The sequence below is a fragment of the Topomyia yanbarensis genome, chromosome 3 (assembly GCF_030247195.1).
Source record: "Topomyia yanbarensis strain Yona2022 chromosome 3, ASM3024719v1, whole genome shotgun sequence".
Classification (NCBI taxonomy): Eukaryota; Metazoa; Arthropoda; class Insecta; order Diptera; family Culicidae; genus Topomyia; species Topomyia yanbarensis.
In genome coordinates this window covers 362,874,871-362,892,142 of record NC_080672.1, presented here as the reverse complement: position 1 = coordinate 362,892,142, position 17,272 = coordinate 362,874,871, and the positions used below count along the sequence as shown (strand labels likewise).

Below are 17,272 nucleotides of genomic sequence, written 5' to 3'. Positions count from 1 at the left end.
ATAATTGATAATACAACCAGGCCCGTACACAGAAAATTCTCAAGGGGGAGTTTGATTTTTTAACGTTTATTTTAAAAGAAACGTACAGAAACCCTTAAACTTTGAAGATTTTTTTAGAGGCTGGACCTAGTCTTGTGAACCAAATGACTCAGCTCAACAAATTGGGTAAATGTTTATTATCGAGAAGGAGTTATCAAAAGACACCGCTGCATAGTGGTCGGAAACTCCAAAAACGTAAACTTAATTCACTAGAGGCCTAACGATCGAGCATAGTCACAGAGTGTCTTCGGACGAATTGTTCGTAAGAATATTCCCCACAACCCGATAAAAATTAAAATTAGGCATGGCTTACTGCGATCAAACTAAAAAAATGAGATGTGCGCCGCGCCGCCGATTTCAGGTAAAAAAATTACATGCAGTCTTCAACTATAATTTATTTTTTCAATTAATACAGTCTTAATGCAGTCTTCATTATGTGGTTTGAATACCTCAACAAAAGTCAAAGTGAAAAAAGATATATTAAAAAACTAAATTTAAGGGGGTTGGCTTAGAAAACCCTTTATAAATCGATAACCTTGAGTCCTACAAGTTCAAGTTGTTCAACAAAATTCTTCATTATGAGCATCTCTAAAACTTTGTCGATGACACCAACTTTCTACCTCGTCAGTACAAAAAGAATTGTTTTTTTTTCTAGTTCAATCATAGTAAACCATGCCTCAATTATATTTTTATGAGATTGTGGGGAATATTCATACGAACAATTCCTCCAAATACACCCTGTGAATATATTCGATGGTTTGGCCTCTAGTGAATTAAGTGGGGGAACATGGGGAGACTTGACCAAGCGCAAAATTCTATTTTCGGCTATGGCGTCTTCTATTCGATTCTTAATTTTTTTTCAAAAATATTTTTAAACTTATTTTGATCCGTTAAGGTAATTTTAAAAGTTTGGGATGAAAAATTCTTTCCTTACAGAAATTATTACGTGATTAATAAATTTGCATTAAATGATGTAATTTTTTTATCAAACTTTGTATGGACATATCTACTCGACTAATAATTACTATTAATGTACTAATATACCATCTTAATCCTTGTGAAGCAGTGAAATGATTTTACATAAATTGGAACATTGGAATAGTTATTACTAGAATTTGCATGACATTGAACGCAATAACTAATGTAGGGGAGACTTGACCAAGATTTTATGGGGAGACTTGATCAAGTGGCGATCAGCTGAAGAAAGATACAAAATTCCTAATATTTATTATGCTTTGGTATCTACTGTTAATGTTAATCACGCCATAAAAAATCCCACCCCAAACATAAGTCTTTATATTTTAATATTTGTAAACAAAGTTAGCAATAGTAGGACTGATTTCGTGACGTGTGAACATGCAATGCAAGCAGTACAGTTAATCTTTGAAAAGAAATGCATTAAAAAAATCAAAATTTATCAAATGCAACTCTTTTATATTTTTTACTGCTACCTAAAGATCTCGACAATAGGGAAAAAATAATTACAGTATGTTTTATGTCATTATTTTTTGTTATGATTTTTCAAAATTCTCTTGGTCAAGTCTCCCCGCAATGGGGAGACTTGACCAGTAAAAACGATCACAGAAAAACTTTTGTAACTTTTCAAAAATTAAATTAAAAATTCTGCAAAAAATCATGAAGACGCGTAATAACTTTGCGCATTATATCTGAATGACTTTTGAGGGATTGAAGGCTTTTTTAGAGATTTATGCAGTTTTAGCTGAAAACCTGGTCAAGTCTCCCCATATGTGTTGCCTGCTGACTCGTGGTGGATTCGGATTGGTTTGTTAAGCCAACCGACTAAACCTAAACATCTTGTATCTCGCAATCCTCATCCATCCGGAACAACCGTTAAGTACTGCTTTAGTAGGGATTGCGTTCTTGCTTATTTTGTTTTGTGGTAATCATCATGTTTTTATCCATAGTTACTTTTCCTTACTTGCTGTCCAACCTTCGCTATATATCTGACCTGCTCAGGTCTCAGGTTGAGACATGATCCTATCCGGAGGCGTCGACCATAAGGATTTACATCTGTTTACAACCACCTTCGCCATGCTTCTTATCCTTGTTGGTGCTAGTCGTTCCTATTTATCTGCTAGCTGGTGCTGAGAACTTCTCGGCGGCGGTATTTCATCGTATACTGATGCCGATTTTCGCGATCCATTTCGCTGCCACTCCAAAGGAATAATCATCGACGGTAAAAATTTCTCTGGACAACGATATTCCGATTTTCTCCCACTTTGTGTTTTTCCTCTTTAGCTGCCGTTGCTAGCCCGCTGACCGACATCTGCTGTCTACTCACTACTTTTGCTAATATCGAAGCTTGTCGAAATGAGAACCGATGGGGATTTTCGGAATGGTCTTGAAGAGTAGGTGCAAGAAATTGATTTTTATGCCATTTTGAAATCAAAATGGCGATTTCCGGTTTAGCTAAATTCGCTATAACCCAATCAATATGGATATTTTCGGAATGGTCTTGAAGAGTAGCTGCCAGAAATTGATTTTTGGCGCCATTTTGAAATCAAAGACCCAATCAATATGGGTAAAAATCAATTTCTGGCACCTACTCGTCAAGACCATTCCGAAAATATCCATATTGATTGAGTTATAGCGAATATCGCTAAACCGGAAGTCACCATCTTTAATTAAAAAAGTGGCGTCAAAAATTAAACCTAATCGTCAAGACCATTCCGAAAATACCCATATTGATTGGGTTATATCGATTTCACTAAACCGGAAGTCGCCATCATGGATTTCAAAATGGCGTCAAAAATCAATTTCTGGCACCTACTCTTCAAGACCATTCCGACAATACCCATATTGATTTAGTTATAGCGGATTTCGATAAACCGGAAGACGCCATCTTGGATTTCAAAATGGCGTCAAAATCAATTTCTGGCACCTACTGTTCAAGTCCATTCCGAAAATACCCATATTGTTGGGGTGTAGGCCATAAGGAGTCGTGCAGTCCCGTCTCTTCCATCTTTCCGAAAATCTTCTAAGTCTTTTGCATTCATTTTTCGAAAAAACCGTGTTAATTGCGAAATCCGCGCAAAATCAAAACGGATAAAATTCTTCTAAGTTCTTTGCATTCAAAAGGACTTATATATTTTTGCAAAAACCGCATTAATTGCGAAATCTGGGCAAAAATAACTTCCAAAAATATTCCAAGTCTTTTGCTGAGAGTTTTTTTACGCGGACTTTCGAATTAACTCAGTTTTTTTACGCGGATTTTCCAATCAACGCGGTTTTTACGTGGATTTTCCAATTACCGCGGTTTTTTTACGCGATTCGTATCCCCGGCGTAAACAAAAACCTACTAAAATATACAGACTTTTGTTTGAGGTGGGATTTTTTATGGCGTGATTAACATTAACCAAAGCATAATAAATATCAGAAATTTTGTATCTTTCTTCAGCACTTGGTCAAGTCTCCCCATAAAATCTTGGTCAAGTCTCCCCAACATTAGTTACTGCGTTCAATGTCATGCAAATTCTAGTAATAACTATTCCAATGTTCCAATTTATATAAAATCATTTCACTGCTTGAAGCAGTCTGCTTCACAAGGATTAAGTTGGTATATTAGTATATTAATAGTAATTAGTAGTGGAGTAGATATGTCCATACAAAGTTTGATAAAAAATTACATCATTTAATGTAAATTTATTAATCACGTAATATTTTCTGTAAGGAAAGGATTTTTCATTCCAACTTTTAAAATTACTTTAAGGGATCGAAACAAGTATAAAAATATTTTTGAAAAAATTTTGAGAATCGGTTAGAACACGCCATAGCTTAAAATAAAATTTGGCGCTTGCTATGCCACATACTACCAAAAAACTGGATCCTCCATCGAAACTGCGATATCACCTAATTCGGGTGGCCTGTTTGAAAAATTATGACTCTATACAGGGCATTTTCAGTAGTAAAATCACAATTTTCAAACTCGATTTAAATTTTTTTAGAAATATCACCTTCGTTATTTTTTTCTGAATATGCCTGAAAGTATTCTCTTTGAAATGCACGAAAGAATTTTTCTTTTCGTTTGCCCCAATTTTAGATATAAATATTTTAAAAGGACCCATATTTTATTTAATTTTGATCATAACTTCGGTTCTGGAAGTGATATCTGAATTCTTCTATTATGAAAAAATTGTCTCAATGAGCTTTAAAAGTTTTGTGAAGACACCATTTACGAGAAATAAAAAATAAAAACGTTACAACAACAAAAACAGTTTTTGTTAGGAACACCCCAAGTTGCTCAATTAAAATTGCTATAAAATGAAAACCTTTTAAGATACAACTATGACGTCTTCGGCAAAGTTGCTTGGCATAAGTTTCTCTACAATTTTGCTAAAGACTATAATATTCTATCTCCCCAGAAAATAATTGTTGAAGCACCCTAACAATAAGAGCTACCCTAATACCATCTACATCTGGAGATGGCCTATTTGATACTGATTATTTGTCCTGAAGACATCGTAGCTCTAAAATATAAGGTTTGGCTGTAAAGTCTTCTTACGGTGGAGAGACTACGCATGATCTTTCGGCATATCCCGTAAATAAATTACGTGGGGAAAAATTGAAGCATTCTTTTAAAGAACGCACCGAGAAAAAAATGCAAAAGAGGGCTACGCCACCGGCCACGATTAATTTCTACGCTCCCTTGTTTATTAAAGAGCGAGAGTCTGACCATCCCGTTGGGGAAACATTTTCTAATGTGCCTATAAATTTACGAAAGGGGAAAATCATTTTCTCTCTAAAGATTCCTCATAAAGGCGCTGTTACAACACCAAAGCAAGTGGCTCCTGATTTCGCAAATCTTAGAAACTAGCAGGAATTTTCACATGGAAGTCTCAAATCTCCCTATATTTTTCCCAGATTTTGGACAATGCATTTGCATTATGTAAATCCTGGTTAACTTCCGACGTAGATCTTTCACAATTTTAACATTATTTTTCAGGGCCAAGAAAACACTATGAGGAGCGAATAAAAGGCAAATACTTATTGGCATTGTTTCCATATACATCACACCTCAGCTGGTTTAAGAAAACTTCAACTCCCACGGTATGCCATGAGGTTGTCTTACCCATGATCACTGATCTGTCTTATTGCATGATATTTGCAACAATTTTAATGTGGACATCTTTAATACGGTAGAATTGACACGAATTCCACCAGTGCGTTAGATTTATCGTTGTGCTCCCCCTCGCTACACTTAGTGTACCCATTAATTCAAAGAGCTACACGTTCACTACATCCGAAACAATCAAATCGAAACAAGAAATTCCTCCGGTGAAGCGTACAAGATTTCGGTTGGTTTGATTCTCGACACTGCGATTGAAGGTCAAACGAAACGAGTTCCCGGAGTGAATAACCATGAACTCCATGGTGGGCAAAGATTACTCAGAATTGTACGCAAAAAGATCCTATAAGAGCTTTTTAACCGTCGAATCGCCCAATTTTTTTCCGAATATACTCGACGTTAGAAACGCAAATGAAAAACTGGATGAATGCTGAAAAACGCGATTATTGGCACCGGTTCGTCGACGGGTCAATGAGACAAACAATTTTTCATCTGGTGGCTAGGTGGTTGTGTATTCGATTCAACCTTGGATCGGAATACGCGGAACCAAAAATCCTTTTCGGCGACAACAGACCCACATTCAAACGTTAGACGTTTCGCGATGAAATGATAATACTGTATATAAACGTAATGATTGTTCTTTAAACACACAAATTTATCTGACAGCAAGGATGCTGGCGTTAAGCATTGTAGTGCGTATATCACCGTAACGTTCGTCAGATGATGAGAGGTATGAATAGCTTCTATGCTAACAGGCTGTGCTGCAACCATTCCCCCCACAACACTTATGGTTTTATATTTACATATTAACGACCATGCCCACATCGTTACGGTTCTAAGGAGGCTCTCCGTTAGATAGAAAATGGAAAGCACTCCATGTTTTTCTTGGGGAACCAAGGGAGTTCCTGAGTGCGTTATCTGAAAAATCGTACCAGCTTACCAGATACAAATATTAGATTGAGTTCTTTCGCATTACTCCATTCCAGGTAATGAGAAAGAGGACGTTAAGATTAGAATGGTTTTTTCAGTATTTCTTGTCAGACGACACTCAAAAATTGGCAAATTTCGTGGGGCAATGGAAGTTTAAGAATCCCAAAGACATAACAAAACCTAGGTTAGAGGGGATGGATGAAGGTCGTGATTTCCTTTGGGTGATATCTCGGATCATGTCCAATCATTGTACATTGAATGCGCATGTCTGACGTATTCGGGTTGTGGAGAGCGATCTCTGCGCTTGTGGTGACGGTTATCGTGACATTAAACATGTTGTCTGGTCGTACGCTTAGTGTTCTAGCGCCATATCTCCGTTAAGCGAATCCCTTCGGCCTCGTTCCAGCTGGATAGCCTCTTTCTCTCCTTTATGCCTCTCATATACATATTTTTAAACATGATTGATATCCAAATTTAGTTATTTCTCTCTCTTGTGTATATCCTTTACCTTCCTTATAAAAAACCTACTAGTGTTTCTTCTTTAATTAAATAATTATTCTTGTTTAAAAAGTTCTAAAATGTGCGTCTAGTCTTTAAAAATATTTCTAACTGCATCCTTTAGTCTGAATAAGTTGCATTAATAGTTTTTGTGTATAGATCTGAACTCCTTATTTTAAGATGTAGATGTGTGAAAATGTAGAAATATAAAAAAAATAATTTCAAATAATTGTAATAAATTGTAAAGCAAAAAAATTTGTATCTGAATAATATTATGAAATTATGCTGCATCGAGAATTTCGGATGCATGCATTTCATGCGCGAGACACTACACAGTACTACATATACTACCCACGTGTTCCGCCGGCCCAGGTACTTTGCAGGAAATAAAAATCGTTTAAAATGCTCTAAAATGTCGAGCGATCGCTTTGATTTAAATTTCTGTTTGGTTTCAGTGTTTACCAACCCTAATCTTACCATGATGATACTTTTACACGAATATCGACCCCCCCCCCCCCCCCCACCAACATACAAATCCACTGAATAATGTCTCCATTCCTGCCGCTAATTACCGGCAGAGAAATGAAAATATGCAAATTTGTTTGAACTTGACCATCGATTGACCTTCATAGAGTCAACACCCAAAAACTTCCATACACCATCTTTCCCTTTCTACACTGAATGTGTTTGCAATTACTAAACGAGGTCATTTTGCCGACCATCTCACGAAGGAAAGGTTTTGCTAATAGCAGGGAACATTTCGGAACCTTATAATGGCACAGTTACCACGTCAAATAATTAATGCTACCGAATAGGTACCAAAACATGCAGTGGCTGCCGGCCGTCCAGCATTTTAGGATGTTTCATGCTATGACCAACCCATTCACACAAAAATATGATTGATTGGCATCGAAAAAGCACCCTCCGCACATTCTCCTGTCGAAGTGGTACCAAATTGCTGTGCAAAATTTTCTCTTGCAACCCCAACATATGTGTAGTGAATCGCCGGCTACTTACCTAGATGCTATGTGGAGACATGACAGACACCGCGGAAGCAAAAGCCACCCGGCGGATAGCAGTTATTAAAAACTGAGAGTGCCATGGCGCAGCTGATGCAGTAGCTTTCGCTCTCGTTTGCTTTAATCGGGAAAGTGTTAAGTTAATTCAATATAATAGCAGTGGTTTTTGTGTTTTTGTTATGCTAAAAAGGTTGAAGATGAAAGAGCACACAGCTGCAGTGGCTAAGCAGCAGCGCGTATGCTAGAGCCTTATGGGGAGGAGAAAGAGCGCGAGATCATTCGGCGTGAGGCTGAAACTGGGAAATGGTTTTTCTTCGTGGGGTTTCGCTCGCCACGGAGGAGGAAGCTGCCGAAGAAATGGAACAAATTGAGCACCGCTGCCGGTGGCAGTCAAGCTACTCTGCCAGCTCGGGCAGTGGATCTTTTTTTTTTTGCTTTTTTCTGTGTCTCGTCGTAGAGCTGTTCGAGCGGGATCCGAAGTTGCGACTCAAAAGTCTATATAAATCGGCGCGAAAGCCAAGCTGAAGGCTATAGTTTTTTACAGTTTTTCGGCTAGACAAGATCGTCGGGGATCATAGTGCAAGTGGATATTGATTTTTGGACGTTGCGGTTAGGCGAACCCTTTAGGACGCATTTAGGATGTGATGAACGGTTCTGTGTTTTGTGGCAAACATTAGATTTGAACCATTGTAGTGACAATCATCTGTTGGATGCATTTTTAGCAATACCTATATGTAAGGAAAACGATTTTTTGCTGTTTGTGTGTGTGCTTGTGATTTATTCAAATTACTCACCTTTTTGCTGTTATCAAAGATAAGAAAAGTAATGGAGCCTTTGTTTCTCGTTTCATCTCAGGTTGGAACGATATGTAAGATGAGTGTGAAGCACCTGTTTCCGCGATGTCTGTTGGTGATGATCGTGTTTCTACAATTAGTGATAAGTCAACCAGTCATCAGTGCCAAAGGAGACAAGGTAGTTGTAGTGATGCCCAAAGGACCGAGGACACTGCAGATGCTGGGATCCATTAGTCCCCAGCTGTTGCATACAATCAGTGATGTGCTCAAACCTGTACCGTCAAATGTGATTCAGATTCCGGTTCCGTACTACCCGGATGCGGTAAATACGTCCAAAGGCTCAAGGTATGGGGCATCGAAAGCACTTCATAGCGCCTATTTCAAGAATCCGTTCAGTTTTGATTTGAGAAACACGCAACCTGGACCATACGACACTCCATTCACTCCTGTGTTAAAACCTAGTCCGATCTTCCCGATACGTATAGAAAATCCACCAGAACTGAAATTCACCCCGATTAATCTGCTTCCCCTAGAACCGCCATCTTTCGATACCATTCGAAATTACGTGCAAAAACTTAAAGCCAAGCAAAAGGCTTTCTTCGACACCGAAGGATATGAATTCGGTTTCTCCGTTGTACCTCCTCCAGTGAAGCAATATGACTACCCGAAGAAAAAGAAGAATAAGCACAAATACCCCAAAACAAGTTACAATTATCTTTTCACGTCGCATCCAAACGAGCTGACTCATATCGGTGAAGCGAATCTGACCCCGGTGGAGGAAAACGTGTACTACACCGAACCGTATGCTGGCCAAAACCACTATTCCAACAATGCCGATGGATATGAATACGTCATCCCGCCGGATGATGACTTCCGTCAGGAAATTGAGCTGGGTGGAATCATCAATCCAGAGGAGGCACACTTTGTACAAAAAGGTGAAGATTTGGTGTTGAAAACGAAACATCCCCACGCAGCCGTTGTGACACCGGAAGAGTTGGAGTATTTCACTTACCACACACTGAAGGAACATGGGTTCTCTTCGAAGCAATGGCAAAACAACGAAATCGGAAATGGCGAATCGAGCTCATTGCATCATCGCGATAAACGATACAAAACCGATCGGATGGGCAGAGCCAGTGGTAATTTGGATGTGGACGCTGACTTTTACGATTCTGAAGAGACGAAAAAGATTGTAGGTGATGACGATTTCTACGACGTGGAGGAGGTGAAAACGCATCAGCATTTCGAACCAAAAAAGATGTACTCCCAAGTTCGTCATCAAACGGTGACAAAAAAGGAAAACAAACAACCAGAAGATATGCCGCGGATCAGGGAAAAGGTAACGATTTCCAAAACTAATATTGTTTACTCCGAGAAGGGTCAGCAAAGTAATAAATTTGATCACAGAGAAGAGAACTCTTCTGGCCAATTCCAGTTCAAAGCAAAACCGGCACGAAAGCATCGAAGCAAACGAGACGTTTCGAATGAACCGGCGTCAGCGGAAGATGATGAAACATATGCATCCGGTGAACAGTTACATCATGAGTCGTTCGAAGAGCTCAATAGCCAGGAGAACGAATTAGATTATGAGCTGGAACCGGAATCGGAACTGGACGCGACGACTAATCAGAGTGACTCAGAAACCATTTTGCTTCCCTATGCGCAGGCATTGGTCTTTCAAAACGAAACAGATATGATTCTGTTACCGCTACCGGAGGCACTGGTTGATCCACGGGAGTTGCACGGGCAAGATCTCCTCAATTTCCTAGATGAAGCGATTAGGAACTCGACAAAGTATCTACCAAAGGAAAAGAAAAAGAAACGCATCAAGATAAGTCCGGATATCAAAAAACTGCACGGAGAAGAGTTGATACAATACTTGGATGAAGCGATCAAAGTCTCAAATCAGTATTTAATAGCGGATCCAATTGTCACAAAGTCTGGCGATGCGATCAAACTGGTAAACCCTCCGCAGTTGGGGAATTCAACTAGAGCGACAAATGAACAGCGGATAGATCACGAGATTGAATTCGAACCGGACGCTCTTAGCGCAGAGGAGATCCAAGGAGCTGTTCCGCAATACAACAGAAATCATCGGCTTCCCGATGATGAACCGCAAAAGTACGAGGCGGTGAAATTTGTGAGACCACTTGGAACGCTGTTGAAACTCCAGCAGGAAGCGCAGTCAAATGACGATGAAATAAAATTTGAGTTACAGAACCCGAGTGAATTGCACGTTGAGAATGGCGAACAGGACATTCCAGAAGAGTTCGAAGATCGGAACTACAGTGCTCCATATTTGGATCGGGCTTTCCACTATGTGGACGTAGATACAGCATTGAAGTTTGCGGATAATGTATCAGACCAGGTATCCGATTATCTAACTACCAGGGAGTTTAATCATCAAAACGAGGACTCGAATCGTAAGGCAGATCAAGAACCACTGCTAGTCAGTGAGACTGGATTCGTCCCTGTTAGAAGCACCCATGCAGTTGAATCCAACTCAAAATATGTGTCATCCAAGCAACCAGAATTCGTGGGAGTTCCAGTGGATGCGTACAAAAACTCACAACAAAAGCAGTCCAACCCTGCCGTGGTTGTGTACAATGATGTCATCAGACATATCAAGAATCATTTGTCTACTAATGACAAGTCTAAGTCAAAAGATCGACACATGTTGATGATCGCCGTTCCACGAAGTTTGCGTGGAAACTATAGTCAGCAGTCTCAGCGAAGGTTAGATAACGACTATGAGGAATTTCCGAAAACCACTTTGATTTCTCTTCCGATTTTTGACATTACCAAGTTCTACCCATCCGCCAGTTTCGGGGGATACCAAAACGATGACGATCAATACCATCAAGAAATAAGTCCACCCAAATGGATGAAACAAGTGGAAAAGGAGGCAGAACGAGCTGTCGAACAACCATCGGAAACCGTAAAAGATCCAATTTCGAAAAATATCGTCTCTAGGGAATACGAACGGGATGATATTTCCGACGCTTTTGGTGATGTTCACTACAAGAAACCCCACGGGAACCAGATTATTCCCATTAAGCCGTACGCGGTGAAGGAAAAACTTCGCGATCATCCGCAGCCAACATTCAAGAAACCGGGCCCCCCGTACGTTGCATTACCGATTCCTCCGATCAGTGCCAAAACGAAGACAGCGTCTCTGAATACGGTGGTGCCGAAAAAACGAACGGCGAGCCATCCGCCCCGGCCCCGGCACCGGCCATTGAAGCGGAAAAGACCTTCCCATTCCCGCCCTAAAAGCATAAAACGACTACCGGTAGTGAGGAAAAAAGTACGCATCATCAAACACTACTGATGATGGCGATGAGCCGTCAACGCACCGACTAGAGTTTTCCTGTGAACAAGACATCCAGAAAGGCCGGGTTAAGATCCTGTACTTGAGTGAAGCTTTTTTCCCGAAGCCATCAGTATTTCGTGAGTTACCAGACTTTTGTAGGATAATACATACCAATCGAATGTTCCCGAAACTAATTTCTCTCACCAATTGAGCAGGTCGGCTTCAATGATGGCCAACGGGGGTTTACCCGCAAGCAGATGGCACCCCTACTCGAACTCAACGAAACTCTTAACCGCATTACCCACTGTGCAGGAAAACAAAACACCCCTGATGTTAGGGAACAACAAAACAACTTAGGTAGAGAGAGATGTAAGCTATATTATTTATTTTTCCCAAAAGACTTCAGTCAATTACAAAACAAGTAGCAAAAACTAAGGAAGAATCAGTGAAAGAAAACCTCTCAAGTGAGTATTATTTTAAGCCGAATAAAAGAAGATGTTAATGAAATAAACCATTTCAGCGCGTTGGCGCGCCACCGAGTTTCATTCATTCAACGATGGACGATTTATCTGTAAATATAAATCATCATTAGGTATCGTTTCGTTCCGTGGTTTCACGGGTGAACGCGAGCCATAGAGAAGAGGCGCGAAACAAGCGTGACAACAAGGTAGTTTTGGTTTGCATCCATTATCTGATACGTACCTACAAAACATGAAACGTTTGAACAGCTGGGAGGTATAGAGAAGGCGCGAACAGGTAATGCGGTAACATAAAACATTGTCGTTAAATTGCCTAGGTATTGCGCAAGTGCGATTTTGTGGTATTTTCTGTGACGATATGCGATATTGTGCAACGTTTTCGGTGGAAGTTGCATGCGAAATAGCCCAATTGCTGTTCATTGGTTAATAATTTCCGTTCGACCATGTCGATTTTGCAATTCTTTAGATACCACCAGAGTCCATCTATCGAACAAAGTCCAACACATTGTACTTTCCGCTACAAATGACGATCGTTTTTTGCAGATCACAGGCAATATTGAACGTGGGTAATGTATCGTGAATGTAATAAGTAGTTAACAGAAAAAATACAAAATATATGTTTTAGTGCCAGGATATAGAAAGTACGCAGGGTGTTTTAAGACATTTGTAAATAGGAACTAGTTCGCATTAGTAGTAGAATATAATATACTATAAATTAAATGAGCAAGGAACATATCAGTTTTACTATAACTAATCAGTAGAATAGCCAAAAATTTAGTTAAAGAAAGATTTGATATAAAATGCTTAGTCTTTGGAAAACTATCCTAGTTAAGTAAACATCTGGAGAGATTAGATCGTAAGTAACAATCTAAGACAAGACGTTACAATCGGCTTCTTATTTTTTCCTTCGACGTTTTTCTTTTCTGAGCTTGAGCTTGTGCGACCACCCCTGGCTGTTACTCCGTTATCGATCTGCACTAGTTGAAGTTGCACAATGAACCAGTAGATAAATATTAGCGAAATATCTTTCAATGTGTAACTCCTGGTAATCCCAGTGTTTATTGATCAAAACCAGCGCCAGCCAGGCCCGAACGTAGATAGCGGAAGGAAAGGGAAGGAATGTTAGTGCGATACTTGCTTTTGCTAGAGCTCGTATATACTACTGCGTACTCCACAAGTATCACGGGAGGAGGATATTCGTTAGTAAGCCAAAAACCAACAGCAGAGAGGTGACTCCACTATCTAGATATCGACCCATCATCTTATGGACCTGAGACTAACGGCTTTACTTCCCTTCCGAAGGAAGACGTGACCACAGATTTTTTTCACCTCAGAAAAATTTCGACGACCTCGGCTGGGATTGAACCCAGACCAACTGGGATGGGTGGCGGTCACGTTTATCACTCAACCACCGGCGCCGACCATTTTCCTTCGATGGTCTTCTTTTCGTACATTTTCACTATTCAATCTTCCGTGTTCTTATTTTTATTAATGAAAATGGATTCTTGTTGATTAAGTTTATGTTTGCAATAGTTTGTATCTAGTGTCCACTATATTAAAAAAGGGAACCGATTTTCTATGTCACGGGTGTTTAGTAGGGATGGATGAAGTTATTTTCTAATTTTGTTTTTGGACTATGGCTTGGTTGCTGTATTATTTTAGTTAAGAATTAATCAACCACATACAAAGCAAGTGTATGGTAGATACCTGTTCTACTTTGCCGCGCAATTTCTGTTCAAATTGATCATCTTTACTGATTTGACGACGATCATTTTATTTGTCAAAAGTAATGACTATATTTTCCTATAAATATAGCAACACTGCCAAACATCATTTCACTATCTCTGCAGTAAGATTTCACATGCGTTGCGTTGCATTGTGACGACGATTTTGGCGGATTGCACACTGACTTCATTACGTATGACTGCTGATCATCTAATAAGAGTTGCTTATGAAGTGGTTAGTAGGAATTCATACCAATCCGACCCATATTAAAACCTCAACACATGATAGCCATCATTGCCGGCCGCCCCCATCTCCATCGTTTACGGGAAAGGATAAAGGATAAGGTAGACTGGAAGTGTTGATGCTACACCTACTTAACGGAAGGACGACGATTCATCAGACTCTTCCATAGGTGTCGCGGAGTTGGTGGTTTGGAAGGGTATAAGGTCTAAGGATTCGCTCCAAGCAAGCGATGCGTCTTGTAAAGAATATTTTATTATGTAGTTGTTTAGTTATGCTGATTTCGGTTTTAGATCAGAGTCGCTCTAGGTTCGCTCCAATATTTACAAAATCCATACAAAAGTGACAGCTCAGAGCGAACCTAGAGCGGCTCGGCTCTAAAAACGAAATCAGCATTAGTCTTCGAGTATACGATCACTCGAAAAAGAAAAGATCTTGTTTAGTTTTTGGTTCTTTTTAAACTCTGGGTAGCCAGCTACCGAGAGTATCCTATGTACCCTGAACAAAAGCAATTTGAACTCCACACAGCCGACCGTGGGAGTATTGCCTAGAAAAGCTAATATTATCTGTGTAATAGGCCGGATCACTATCTATTGTAACAAACAGTATTTAGACAGAATTCGCCACTTCTTCTCTACGGTATATTTATTTGTTTGACAACTACCGAGTGATAACACGTTATACAGACAAAGAGTTATGATAGCGCGAGATGTTATAGATCAAGGTATGTATTTCCTATTTTACGTATCGGACGATTTGTAAAATACACGTATACGAGCGATAATAACGACCATTGAAGAGAAATACAAAGTATTGTTAACCTGATACACGGGCTGGTTAGCAATAACGAAATTTGAAATTAGATTCATAATAGGGAGAAGGAAAATCATTTAGAGAAAACAACCGCCAAGGAAAAAAAACGCATTTTGCCAGCAATCCCCTCACACAGTGCGCCTTGCTCTTGGCGTTTGGCTCCATCCGCCCCAATTGGTAGCGACCAGGGCTAGTAAGGGGTCATCATAGGCTGAAGAGGAGATCTCGCTCTCTTTGAGTTTGGCTACGATACTGTGCAGACGTTTTTTGGTCGAGGAAGAAAGATAAAAGGTCGCGTGCGTAGCCAAAGGGCTAATACTTAAAGTGAGACGAATTCATTTAAAAAGGGAGCGAAGAAACGGTTCGTAGGTCCGGCGTGTCAATACCGGCCAGAATTACCACAAAAGCGTCGCGAGTGGCGCCCAGATGGAAGAGAAAATCCATCCGTACAAAAACCCCGAAGAAAAATAGAAATTATACCTCGCACACGAGTTCGGATGTGAAGTCCGCCGCCGGTAGTATCTTCCCTGTACCCGCGAACAGTTTTCCATCCGGTTAAGTCGAGGTACCTCGTTCCGAGAACCCTGAAAAGCATCCGCGCGGTCTTCCCAAAACCGACAAAAAAGCAGGGTCAGTGCGTGGCATAGTGTGAGAGTGAGCGACGCGACCGAGGAAATCAGTTGGGATCAGTTGAGCCAATATATTCTACTTCCTGATAGATACGTCTACTTCAAAACTACTCCTACTTGAATTCTACTAGAGAATTAAATTATTCACCACAAATTTTTCTTCAACCCAAATAAAATGGGTTATGGCCACGCCACTGATCACGAAAATAGCTTTAAGCATTGTCTTTGTGCTTCGGGTCACCAACATCTTTTAGGGGAAGAAACTATATTAACTATTAAACATTTCTGGGGAAAACTTAGATTAGGCCGTAAGTAGCATTAAGAGTTTCTCTATGTTTACTTTCTCTTTCGATTATTACGACGTCACTATAACAATTTGCACTAATTTTCCAGTACATATCGAAAGCCAGCGGTTTTACGAGAATATTATGCAAAGAGTTGAGTAGTAAATGTTGAAACGACCGAGTAACACTATATTTCCCCCTAAGGAGAAAAAAATGGGTGAACACCAAAATATATCCCTAGGGCGCGCCGCCACGTATAGGGCACAAATCCTAACTTAACAAAGTCATGGGTGCGTTTCGACTTCGTCTCGTCAGAAACCATAGTATAGTGCTTTCGCATTGGCCTGCTAAGCCAAGACATGTTTCGGCTCTACTGTGTCTCATCGGCATAAAGAACTTCTGCTCGGACGGGACATCACGTTTGACCAGTTGTTCGATTGAAACATAAAGTATGTTTCCATTTTGGGGATTTAGCGTCAAGCCGGTGCTAATCTATTCCTACAATAAGTTAGTGTCAATTTCTGATGAGACGAAGTCGAAACGCTCCCATGGCTTTGTTGTGTGTGACCGAGTCATGAATAGAAGAGAAAGACCTCAAAGAGAATCTCTCATTGTTATCTAAGACAAGTCATGACAATAAGAGAGGGGGAGTCATTTTCGTTCCAATTTTACGTCAGTATCTTACAGTTCCTGATTGGTTGATTCTGACTTTTTGCACCATAGGAAAACTTACTGCAGAGATAGTGAAATTATGTTTGGCAGGTCGTCAAACGGTGAGATAACATAGTCTTCACTAAAGGGATTAGAATGACAAGGAGACGCCATGTTCCGTTTGAAGTTTCAATTCAGCTGTACAAGCTTATAGCTGAGCTCGGATTCAGGACGGAGCATGTCGTTTCTTTGTTTTTTTTTAATCTCTTTAGTTCCCACAAGTCTCCTATCTCATGCCTCCGCGCGAGTTTAAATCTATTGATGACATTTGGTCCTTAGACCGGCGACGACTGGGCGCTATCAGTCTTCTGCCGATAGTAGCAGAATGAGAGGGTGCGAACAAATCTAATCAAAGAAACACTACCGTAAAAATGAATATCTGATCGTAAATCAGCCGCAACTCGTGCGCGAAGTGTAATTTCTATTTTTCTTCGGGATTTTTGTACGGACGGCTTTTCTCTTCCGTCTGGACTCCACTCGTGACGCTTTTGTGGTAATTCTGGCCGGTATTGACACGCCGGACCTACGAACCGTTTCTTCGCTCCCTTTTTAATGGAATTCGTTTCACCCTGTTGGGAAGGGAAAGGGAGGTGAAAGAAAAAAGGAAAATAACAACACAATACAATCATAACGCAAAACAATAAACAGTCTGGATTCTTCACTCACGAAGGAATATTGATCCCTACTGATGAAGCTTATAGCTCTTTACCAC

General features: G+C 40.1%; 1 protein-coding gene across 3 annotated transcripts; it reads left to right on the top strand.

Annotated features, from left to right (window-relative positions):
* Positions 1 to 8,135: 8,135 nt before the first annotated feature.
* On the top strand, positions 8,136 to 12,680 carry LOC131692971 (uncharacterized). Of its 3 annotated transcripts, none has more exons than XM_058980413.1 (4): positions 8,136 to 8,306; positions 8,428 to 11,816; positions 11,895 to 12,143; positions 12,200 to 12,680. In XM_058980413.1, exon 2 carries the CDS (start codon positions 8,446 to 8,448, stop codon positions 11,695 to 11,697), a length of 3,252 nt encoding a protein of 1,083 aa, XP_058836396.1. In that variant the 5' UTR covers positions 8,136 to 8,306; positions 8,428 to 8,445; the 3' UTR covers positions 11,698 to 11,816; positions 11,895 to 12,143; positions 12,200 to 12,680. The 3 variants fall into 3 exon arrangements, with proteins under 3 accessions (XP_058836396.1, XP_058836394.1, XP_058836395.1); XM_058980411.1 differs by having other exon boundaries at positions 8,428 to 11,834; XM_058980412.1 differs by lacking the exon at positions 12,200 to 12,680 and having other exon boundaries at positions 8,428 to 11,834; positions 11,895 to 12,158.
* Positions 12,681 to 17,272: the final 4,592 nt, after the last annotated feature.